Genomic DNA, 11,246 nt, shown 5'->3' on the forward strand with positions numbered 1-11,246 from the left:
AAAAAAAAAAAAAAAGGTGGAAAAACACCGTTCGAGCTCCCTAAGACCCTCCCTCTTCCCCCCCCGCCTCCCCTCCCCAGCCCAAATCGCCCCCACCCCATCTCCAAACCCTGCTGAAAAGCAGCAAGCAGAATCCGAAGAGGAAGGAGAGGAGGGGAGGGAGAGGAGGGAAAAGAAAAAAAAAAAAAAAAAAAAAAAGCGCGCAGCAGCAACTTCACAAGCCACCCCTTGTACTTGTTCTGCTGTGAATGCTGACGAGGGGTGTGCCTTCAGGAAAATGAATACAAATCTGCAATTGATTTTCATAATGTTTCTGCGGTGTTTGCAAACCAATCGTTTGAACCTCTGAGATCTTACCTAAGTGAACCACTCCTACGCATCTAAGTGCTCCAAACTGATATATGACAATATCTACTTTGGATCACGTGTCCTCCGGAGCGACTAAGACGGATAGCGCGTCATCTCGCCTTCCCAAATTTTTTCCCCTCCGCACATCGGATCCAAAACATCTAGCTATAGGAGCAAGAAAAGGAGAAAGATGTTTAACTCGGTGAACCTGGGCAACTTCTGCTCCCAGTCGCGTAAGGAGAGGAGCGCTGAGTTTGGAGAAAGGGCAGGTTGCGCTTCTAATCTCTACCTCCCCAGCTGTACCTATTACGTCCCTGAATTTTCAACTGTGTCATCTTTCTTGCCACAGGCCCCCTCTCGCCAAATCTCCTACCCTTACTCCACCAACCTCTCGCAAGTGCAGCCCGTGCGAGAGGTCTCCTATGGTCTAGACCCCTCAAGTAAATGGCACCACCGAAGCAATTACGCCTCGTGTTATTCCGCAGAAGATCTGATGCATAGAGAGTGCATCCCGCCTTCCACCATGACCGAAATGCTAATGAAAAACGAGAGCGTGTACAGCCACCACCACCCCAGCTCCAACCACCCGGCATCGACGGGATTCTACACCAGCATGAACAAAAACACTGTCTTGCCCCAAGGTTTCGACCGCTTCTTCGAAAATGCCTATTGCGGGGCGGAAAATCCGACTGAGACCTGCCTGCAGAAGGGTGAGGGCAAAGTGGAGGCAGAGTCCCAACCCCACGCACTGTCATCCCGCGGAGAGCAAGGTATAGACCCGGAAGATGAGGAGGAAAACACAAACCCAGGGTCTTCAGCCTCGTCCTCTTCTGTCACCAAGGAAGGAAGCAAAAGCAGCAATTCGAGTAGGTAGAGCAGTAAATGGAAAGGTTAAGGGACTAGCCCGTGTGTTTTGTCGGTCAAATTTTATGTGGAGTTTTATAAGCATTCAAAGGATTTTATTATAACCTACAAAGCTCTTTCTTCCAACGAGAAGAATTTTTACGATGGGAAAAGCTCTTTGAAAAAAATGGAGATGTTAGGCGCAGACACAGTATCTTAGAGTCTGTGAAATTTTAAAAGCACACCATCGTGACAAATATTAACTTTGATCATGAACTTACATGAGCATTTTAAAAGGATTTGGTCCCGGCTTGCTGAGGGTAAAAGGCAATTGGGCAGAACACTACTTTAGCTGCCTGCGCTTTCTTTTAGGCATTAAGATGCATGCAAAATGTTTGGGGCGGCTTTTCTTTTTTTTTTTTTTTTTTTTTTTAATTAAAACTGTATGTCGAGTCTTTTCTCTTGGTGGGGGTGCGGTGCTAAGAGGGGAACGTGCCGAATTTGCAGGCAAAGCTGAACAATTTCTTCGACTTTTCCGTTTAAAGTGGCATTTACTCTCCCCCAAGCCTAGTGCAGCGTCTAGCTTTTGTCAGAAAGGGCTTTTACTTACGTGCTTGTTCGCTTGGGTCTTCTGGGTTTGTTTGGGTTGTTGGTTGGTTGGGTTTTTTTTTGGTTTGTTTTTTTTTTTTTTTCATGCACTCACATTTTCTAGGCAGCCTTAGAGGAGCTTTTTTTAAAGGCTGAATCCAGGCAACTTTGCAAGTTAGCGTTCAGCGAGGGGCTCTTTTGGGAAGAGGGGAGGGTTGTTTTGTTTTCCTATTTGCTTTCGTGATGCAAGTCCCCTTTTGCAGCTCAGATGCTAAATTCTCTTTTACTTTGATTCCTTTTTGCGTGTGTGGCGAGGACTGGAGTTAATCAAAAACTTATGCGGATCATAATATCTAGTTCCTCTAATTCCAACCTTGCTCATGCTGTTTCTATACAGATAACAGATTTGCAGCTGAGCGTGGGGTTGTTTTCTTTTTTCTTTTTCTTTTTTTTTTCTTTCTTTTTTTTTTTCTTTCCCCCCTCAGCCTCTCTAAACCCTGCTCCAGCAGCCGGCTGCCTCCAGTCTCAGGCTGGTTTTTATTAGAAAAAAAAAAAACAACAAACCTATCTGCGCCGAAAATGTCTGCATGTGTCTGCGTTAAACCCCGTGCAGTGGGAAAATAATTACACCACGGTCCTTAAGACCCTGTGTAACCTCACCTCTGCTACCCCTAACAATAGGCTGGAAGATATCTCCCCCCTGCATTAATAACCGGAGTTATTAAGCTGCTCTTATCTAGCTGGTCAGCTGTGAAGATGAGTCTGTGTCTTGCATTTCTTTAGGATATTTACCCTGCCTTCTGGTTCTTTTAAGGTGCTCCCAGAACGAGGAAGAAGAGGTGCCCCTACTCGAAATTCCAGATCAGAGAGCTAGAGAGAGAATTTTTCTTCAATGTCTATATAAACAAAGAAAAAAGGCTCCAGTTGTCTAGGATGTTAAATCTTACTGACCGACAGGTTAAAATTTGGTTTCAGAACAGAAGAATGAAAGAAAAAAAATTAAGCAGAGACCGCCTGCAGTATTTCTCTGGAAATCCCTTGTTGTGAACATCTTTTGAAATCCCCTCTGCTGGTGAAGTGTATGTGTATTGAGGAGGAACAGTTGCGAGCATGGGTTTGCCCTTTGAGTCGACAAAGCAACCTCAAAGTTTAAGCCTTTTCGTTACTTATATTTGTATGTCTGGGACAGTGCTGAGTAACAAAAGGAGTGAGATTTTCTTTCAGTTCCCGCTTCAAGGACTTGAATTCCATGAACATTTTATTTAACTTTTTTTTTTTTTTTTTTTGCCTGAACAGGTTGGGATTTCCTTTTTTTTTTTTTTTAATTTTTATTATTATTATTATTTTTATTGTTATTGTTATTTAGGCACCCTGTCCATTTGAATAAATCGCAGTGCTGTGTGTTACTACCACGGTGATTTCAGTATGCAGCTGTGTTATCACAAGAGCGGCCAAAGTCTCCCTGTAGGATCAAATCACTTCATCTGGGGTGAGTGTGTGTGTGTGTGTGTGTGTGTGTGTGTGAATGCACACACAGACATGTGTGTCCTGTGTGCGTGTGTGTGTGTGTGCACATGCACACCCACCCCGCTCATCTGTGTTCTAAGGAAGATCATTATTTCCACCTCCTCCATCCACACTTTCTGTCTAAAAATATATATATATATGCATATATATGTGGGGGGGGGTGCGTATATATCCATATATATATTCTCTGCAGTATCATCTCAACATTTGGAGTCGGGAGGGAGGGGAGGGGGGGGGAAATCCAGGCGAAAATACATTTACACTAACTGTCCGAAACGGTTTGTAAATAAATTTCGTGGTGCGCTTGCTTCTTTTTTTTTTTTTTTTTTTTTTTTTTTCCCCTTGGAAATGGGAGACGAAGAAAACAAGAGAAAAAAAAAAACAACAACAAAACCAACCCACAAACAAAAAAACAACCCTCCTGCAAAAGAATAATAATTAAAAAAATTTTCTTTGTGTATGTAAAGTGAGTCCCCGGGATACTCTGTGAAATTCTGTGGCAAATAAAGACATTGCAAGCTGTTCTACATTATGATTTTATTTGACCATTTTATTAGAATTTCCCCTCTTAAAAGCCTCTTTGCGGTCATTGTGGTGTGGGTTTCTTCTCTAGGAGTTGAAATACCTGAATATCAGAAATATCATCATCCATATTCATGGGACTCACAGCAATTTGCTCTAATAGGGCTGGTATTAATACGAAACCTCCACCTTGGAGTAGACTTTTGGTGGGGAGTTCATTGGATTCATCAGCGAACTGAAATTTATAGGATTTTTCTTGGCCCAGTTTAATCCTACTCTGAATTTGGCTCCAGATGTCTTGTGCTGTTTTCCGGTTGTAGTTAATCTTTTTTTTTTTTTTTGCGTTTTCATGAGAACAATCTATTAGTCCACCAAAAAAAAAAAAAAAAAATTACAAATGAATGAAACTGTAATTACACCGAGAAACGAGCTGCATTTCCGTAAGTCAAGGATACCTTCTACCTACAAAGCACAAATGCAAAGTCAAGTCCTTAAATTCCTGCTTAAGGAAAACAAGTTCAACTCCCAGGCACGGGGCATAAAAGTGATTTTTTTTTTTTTTTTTCCCCTTGTTCCCCCCCCCCCCCCTCCCCTGTTTGCACAATGACTTTTTTCTCGCAGTGTCCGAAAGCAACACAACGTTTTCGAGGACAAAGAAATCCCGAAGATGCCGTTGGTGATGTGGTGCATGTATTTTGTGTAAATACAGTTCGGAAGGGTTGGGGTTTGGTGGGTTTTTGATTGTTTTTTTTTTTTTTTTGGGGGGGGGGGAGTGGGGTGGGGAGGGGGCCTTATGTTTGAGGTTTCCAATCTGGATGCTCTCCTGCTTTCTGATGTGGAGCGATGGGATTGTGCATATGGACGAGGGAGGGGAGGGGAGGGGGGGGGTGGTGTGGGCAAAAAGGGGGGAATAAAACCCCCAGCAGCCACGAAACGGCACATTATATTCCCATCCATCGAGCGTGTTCTTGTAAAATTCTCATACTTGCTTTTAAATACAACCCTGTTGAATGAAAAACCCTTTGATGGTGTCTTCTGATTTTATTTGACAACGGTAGGGGGGAAAAAAAAAAAAAAAAAAAAAGATAAACCCACAAAAATGCTCTTCGTTTGCACCCATCCCAACACCCCTACGCACCCCACACGCGCACAAACACACACACTCCCCCCCCCCCCCCCCCCCCGCAATTAAATGCAAACCAACTTCAAGCTTTCGTGATAGACCCTGGTTACGCCACGATATGATCTTGAAAGGATGTTCAGAGGCATGGTTCTCATTAAAAGAGTGGGAAAGGGAAGAAAAAGGGGCTCTCTGGATGGCAAAACGCTGCTTTATTTCCTTATATTTATTTTTGCAAAGCCTGCGAGCTGAAAGGACGTTTGTCCCCGGCCTAAAATCTCGCCTAAGCTTTACACTGAATAAACTTAGACGTAAAGAAGGGGATGATTTTTTTTTTTTTTAAATTTTTTTTTTTTTTTTTTTGCGGGTTGTAAAGTAAAATAGACAAGATGAAGATAGGAGCCATCTTCTTGGCAGATGTAGCTGCACGCCGGGACCAGCCCGAGGAGGGGGCTTATCCTCCACCAGAAGAAAAAAAAAAAAAAAAAAAAAAAAAAAAGAGATGGGGGCGGAAAAAAAGCAGCACCTTTCTTTAATGAGTGTTTGCCAAACCTTCCCAAGGTTAGGAAAACTAAAGAGAGGTGCAATAAGGTGAATATCGGGAGGTCAGAAGCGGCAGTTAATGCTCCGTAACAGCAGCGGCTGTCCGGACAAAAGCGGCTAGTCTAGACATTGTAATAAAGACTGCAGCACTAAACAGCTTAATTTTTCTTAATTACCCCGTCTGGCTAAAGGAAAAGACTTCCGCAGTAAATAGTAAACAAATAAGGGAGTCTTGCCCAGGGAATTTTTTTTTTTTTTTTTTTTTTCCCTCTTCTCTCTCCCCCTCCCTTTCTCTCCACACACACACACACCCCCCCACACACACACCCCGCTTTTCCCTCCCTCCTTTTCCAAGGCTCCAGTTCAACTGCAGCACAATGAAACTGTAGGCCTAGTTCAAAGTTTTCGCGAGCTAAAATGGAATGCTAGTTGTAAAATCCAAGTTTATAGACCATGTGGGAGTTTACAGCAGCATTAAGCATCAGTGCCATGTAGGAAAAGGGCTGTTAATGTTCTGGGGATGATGGGGGGGGGGGGGGGGGGGAGAGAAGGGGCTGGCGGAGGACGGGGAGCGGGGAGGGGGGGGGGGGTCACTGAAGATGCTTTGGGTACCACAATGGGGGAGCGTACAAGCAGAACAGGGGTGAGACACATGTATTTCTCCGGCCCGGTGTGCGGGCACCTCTATGGAGGGTGACATGTGCTGCGGGGCGAGGGGAGGGTCCGGCGCCGGGGGGGGGGGTTTGGGGCCGGTTCTCATTGAAACGGCCGAAAGTCCAAACTGATCACGGTGAGGGGTTTTCCGAGGCGGGCCAAGGGATGCAGGGGTGGGAATGAGACCCACAGGAAGAAAAATGTGAATATATGATGTCTTTGAACTTCAATAAAGTCAAGTCCATCACCTTTAACCCTTTTGTAATAAAGCGGAATCAGAGAGGGTCGCGGCTCCCCGGCCGCCCCGCCTCCAGGGAGCCGAGGAGGGGGGTCGGGGTGGGGGAGCCCCCCCAAAAAAAAGGAAAAAAAAAAAACAAACCAAAACACCTCAAACTCAAATTTTGAACCCCGCGTGGCGTTTATGATGCTTAATATTTAACTCAGCCGCGCAGCATTTAATGCATTTCGAAGCAGGTTTAACACACGCGGCACACACTCTTTATTATTGTTATAAACCTTTTGATATCTTAACGCATGAAAAGTTTTTATAACTTTGTTTGGCGTAAAAGTTTTACAAGTTTTTCCTCTTTTTTTTTTTTTTTTTTTTTTTTTTTAATTCCCAGCACGCATTTAGGCTTTTCCATCAACTTTATTCCTACCTCGGATGTCCATCACAATAAAGCCTCCCTCATAGGCTGGGGAGCTCACTCTGTGCTCTACGTTAATGACACCCAGACTAATTACGAAGGCCCTTTCCATGTGACGTACAAACACACCAACCCAACCTGTTTCCTATTGCTCCCTGGATTTCATACACAACATATTGGAAGCAGCTCTGGGTGACTTTGTTGTGAAATATTGCAGAGAGGGAAGGAGAGAGGGGGCCGGCTTCTAATTGGCTTCTTGCGGGATAATAATGTTCACTGATGTTGGCTTCTATACAAAGCAAATTATTTCAATTAAAAAAAAAAAAGGGGGGAAAAGGAGAAGGAAGGAGAAAGATAAAATAAAGGAGAAAAAAGAAAAGAGAAAAAGAAAGGAAAAAGAAAAGAAAGGAAAAAGAAAAGGAAGGAAAAAAGAAAATAAAGAAAAACAGAAAAGAAAGGAAAAAAGAAAATAAAGGAAAACAGAAAAGAAAGGAAAAATAAAAGAAAGGAAAAAGAAGGTATGAAAAAGAAATTAAAGGAAAAAGAGAAGGAATGAAAAGAAAAGAAAGGAAAAAGAAAAGAAAGGAAAAAGAAAAGAAATGAAAAAGAAAAGAAAGGAAAAAGAATGAATGAAAAGAAAAGAAAGGAAAAAGAAAATAAAGGAAAAAGAAAAGGAAGGAAACAAGAAAATAAAGGAAAACAGAACAGAAATGAAAAATAAAAGAAAGGAAAAAGAGAAGGAATGAAAAAGAAAAGAAAGGAAGACAGAAAAGAAAGGAAAAATAAAATAAAGGAAAAAGAGAAGGAAGGAAAAAAGAAAAGAAAGGATAAAAGAAAAAGGAAAACAGAAAAGAAAGGAAAAAAGACAAGAAAGGGGAAAAAGAAAAGAAAAGAAAGGGGAAAAAAGAAAAAAAAATGAAAAAGGAGAAAAGAAAGAAGGAAAAAAAAAAAGCAGCGTGGTTGGGGAGGGGGGATCTGTAAGAGCTGCCAGTGCGGGATTAAAGTGTCCAGAGATTCTCCACGTGTCGGACGGGGCCGCGCACCCCCACGCACCCGCACCCACCCGCACCCAGCCCACCCCAGGACCCCACGCAGCCTCTCCCGAAGGTGCCGGGGCGGGAGCACGTCAACTTGACTGTGTGATAAGGCGAAACCTCCTTGGTGGCACGTAAATAAACAACCGCCCAACTCCGCAAGAGCGGCACCACAACAGCCGCGAGGGGAAATCCGTCCTTTTGACCATTTCCACTTTTCCTCACGGGTTTGACGGTTGAGGTTTGTTTTTTTTTTTTTGCGATTTGGGCCAGAGCTGGGATTTCGCAAAAGCGAAGAAGAAAAGCCCGTGGTTTTGGCAAGTGGACTCGAATCGACCATCAATTGAGCTAATCCTCGCCTGTGGATCCTAGGGTGAATTCATTTATTTGTGTACCAGGAACTTTTATAGGAGCAATAGCTGTTCCCGACGGGGGCAGGGCTGGGGGCCAAGGCAGTCCCCAAGTCCTGGAGCCCTCGCCCAGGGACCCTGGTGGCCCATAACCTTGGCGAAAGGCGATTAAATTGGTTTTCCTAAAGCACCGCTCCGCCGAGGGCGGCGAAATTTGCTGCTGAAATATTGTAAAGCCACCGGCAAAAGGAGGAGGGAGAAGAAGGGTAAAGGAAAGGGAGGGGGGGTGAGGGAGAAAACTTGAGGGAAGGAATTGCGGATTTGAGGCAAGGCGCTTGGAAACTTGCGATCTAGTTTTTTAAACCTTCCCCTCCTCTAAATATAACCAGCCCCTAAAAATAAATAGACGCCCTAAAAATAAATAGATCCCCCGAATGAATAGACACACACACACCCCCAAAAAAAAAAAAAATAGACTTGCCCCAAAATACATAGACTCGCCCAAAATATATAGACCTCCAAAAAAACCAATAGCCCCGCCCTAAATAAATAGATCCACAAAATAAATAGAGCCCTAAAAATGAATTCACACACACCCCCCCCAAAAGGGGTACGCGGTGCGGGGCGGGGGGGGAGGGAGTTTAGGGCCGCACTACCCCTGCGCTCTCCGGGAATATATTAAAAATATGACTTAGATTATTTTGGCCCAAAATGGCGGCTCATTAAGGCCTGGCTTATCCGCCTTTCATAAAGTTGGGGATCCAGGGATGCACAGCATATGTTCGATGGAAGCACGTTTCTCTGCTTTTGATAACTTCTAAATTACAACATGAAACCACGAGAATGTGGTTTGCAACCTCATAAGGCGCTTTTTTTTTTTTTTTTTTTTTTTTTTTTTAAAATCTGGAGTTGAGGAATTAGGCTGGAACAGTTTGCTGATGGAGCCCATAAAAACTTTATTCATTTTAAGGGGAAAAAAAAAAAAAAAAAAAAAAAAAGGGGAAGACTTAATGTAAACATCGCGATTGTTTATGTGCTACAAGTAGCAAAGTAAATTCGTTCGTTTTAATTGTTAAAAAGCGGCCTAATTCCTCGCTTTGAATTAAGTGATACATGCTGAAGAAAATCTGCAGTCCTCTGCTTGAAAGATGTGCTTGATATAAACCGTATGTGACTCTCCAAATGACGGGTAAAGCAGACGAAACTCTTTAGGGTTTGCGAGGAGCGTGTGATTAAGAAAGCAGGAGATACTCGAGGTTATCTCGCAGGCCGAGGGCTGCAGGTATGGAAAAAAATATTAAAAAATTGGAAAAAAAAATTGAAAAAAATTAGAATCCCTTTTTTTTTTTTTTTTTTCCCCCCCAAGAAAACTCTCTCCCTTACACATATGTTTCTCAGTGCTCTCGACCTTTGCGGTGGTATCTGTGTTTAGAAGGTAGAGACCCTCAAATCTGAGCAAATTGAGCAAAATAAAAAGCTCGTGCTCCACCTCCACTATCTCCAGCTTATTCCCATGCTATAGGTGTGAAATTTGTATTTATTCAGATTTTTTTTTTTTTTTTTTCCCCTCCCTTCAATCGCTTCTTTTTCTCCTTCAAGGAGAAACGTGAGTGTTACCCGCCCGTCCTCGCGGTGCTCTCCATATTCTGTTAAAATTCTAATTGGAACAATAATGTTTATTTTGAAGCGCTCAGCAGACCGGCGTCGCCTCTTCAAAGACGCCTGTTAAATTCTCAGCGTTTTAACAAAGTTTGAAAGAAATCATTTTCCTATCGTCATATGTGAAAAATAGGAATTCTTTGAGGTTTGCTCTGAACTCGCAGGGCAAACTCCCGGTTTAGCACGTCCTTCATTGTTTTCAATTTTTTACCTTTCATCGTTACTCTTCGCCCCTTTCAACTTCACTTTTTTTTTTTTTTTTTTAAAAAAAAACCTTTATAAAAAGGGCTCTCCAAAATCCACATTGCCAACAAACCGCTCGGTTATTTTGCAGCTTAAAAACCGCGGCGCAGCCACCAGCATTTCCCAGACCAAAAAAAAAAAACCCAAAAACCAAACCCCCAAAAAAACCAAACCCACCACACACCCCACACCAAACCCCAAAACACAACAACAAAAAAAAACACTTTAATTTTCCAAATGTTCAATAATCCATATTTCCGGATTTCCCCACCTCTGCTAGAAATAATTTTCTCTCTCTCTCTTTTTTTTTTTTTTTTTTTTTTTTTTTTTTTTTCGGGAGGGGGGCCAATATTTAAGTTTGTTAACGCGGTTGGAAAATTAAAGGAAACATTTCAGCACTGAATAAACTCCTCCAAAATCCCCGTGTCACATCGTTGTGCTCTGTCACCCTGCCTGCTCTTGCTTATATATGAATTACACTTTCCAAATTTCGCCTTCACGATCAAAGGGAAAGGAAAAGGTTCCACACTCCATCCAGTACATGGGTGCTATGTTGGGGGTAGAAAAGCTTGAACACAGTTTTCAATACCACCTCAAGGAACATAATATCATTCCATAATTCTTTGACTTAAGTTACTCAGAAAGAAGGAAGCAGGGTAAGAGGGATTGTAAAGTTTGATAGATTTCTTGTGGTGATAGTTTACAGTTTCTAAGCCAACATATAAAGGCGTGGGTTTTATTTTTGCATCGCTGTTATTGTACTCCAGTGTACTTTGTCATAAATCAGAATTATTTCCGCTACAACATGGGGCATAATACCGGGCAGAAATACAAATTTAAGGTAATCATTAAAGGGTTGCTACCAAATACTTCCTCGAAGCGAAAATGAATGTTTGTCATAAAAACGTAAGAAAACTTGGTAAAAAATACAATGGGCAGAAGAAGCACTTTCTCCACATAACTCACGGTTAAATAATTAGATTGAAAAGGGGACAGGTAAAATATTCCGGGGAAGTCTGAGAGATGCTTTGTCTTGGAAATTGTAGACATTTATATACTCCTCGGGGTGACGGGCAGAAGAGGGGGTTTTCTGGCATCTTTTCTCCTCCCCCCCCCAACTCCTCATCCCCTCGTCCCTGCCTAGCAGGGTCCACGGCTTCCCTGGCAT

At 42.7% G+C, this 11,246-nt stretch overlaps 1 protein-coding gene across 1 annotated transcript; it reads left to right on the forward strand.

The window, feature by feature from the left end:
- The first annotated feature begins 538 nt into the window (after positions 1 to 538).
- HOXC11 (homeobox C11) lies at positions 539 to 2,826 on the forward strand. Its single transcript, XM_074929632.1, has 2 exons — positions 539 to 1,214; positions 2,594 to 2,826. The coding sequence occupies exons 1-2, from the start codon at positions 539 to 541 to the stop codon at positions 2,824 to 2,826; spliced, it is 909 nt and encodes a 302-aa protein (XP_074785733.1).
- Positions 2,827 to 11,246: the final 8,420 nt, after the last annotated feature.

The sequence above is a fragment of the Athene noctua genome, chromosome 30 (genome assembly GCF_965140245.1).
Source record: "Athene noctua chromosome 30, bAthNoc1.hap1.1, whole genome shotgun sequence".
Classification (NCBI taxonomy): domain Eukaryota; kingdom Metazoa; phylum Chordata; class Aves; order Strigiformes; family Strigidae; genus Athene; species Athene noctua.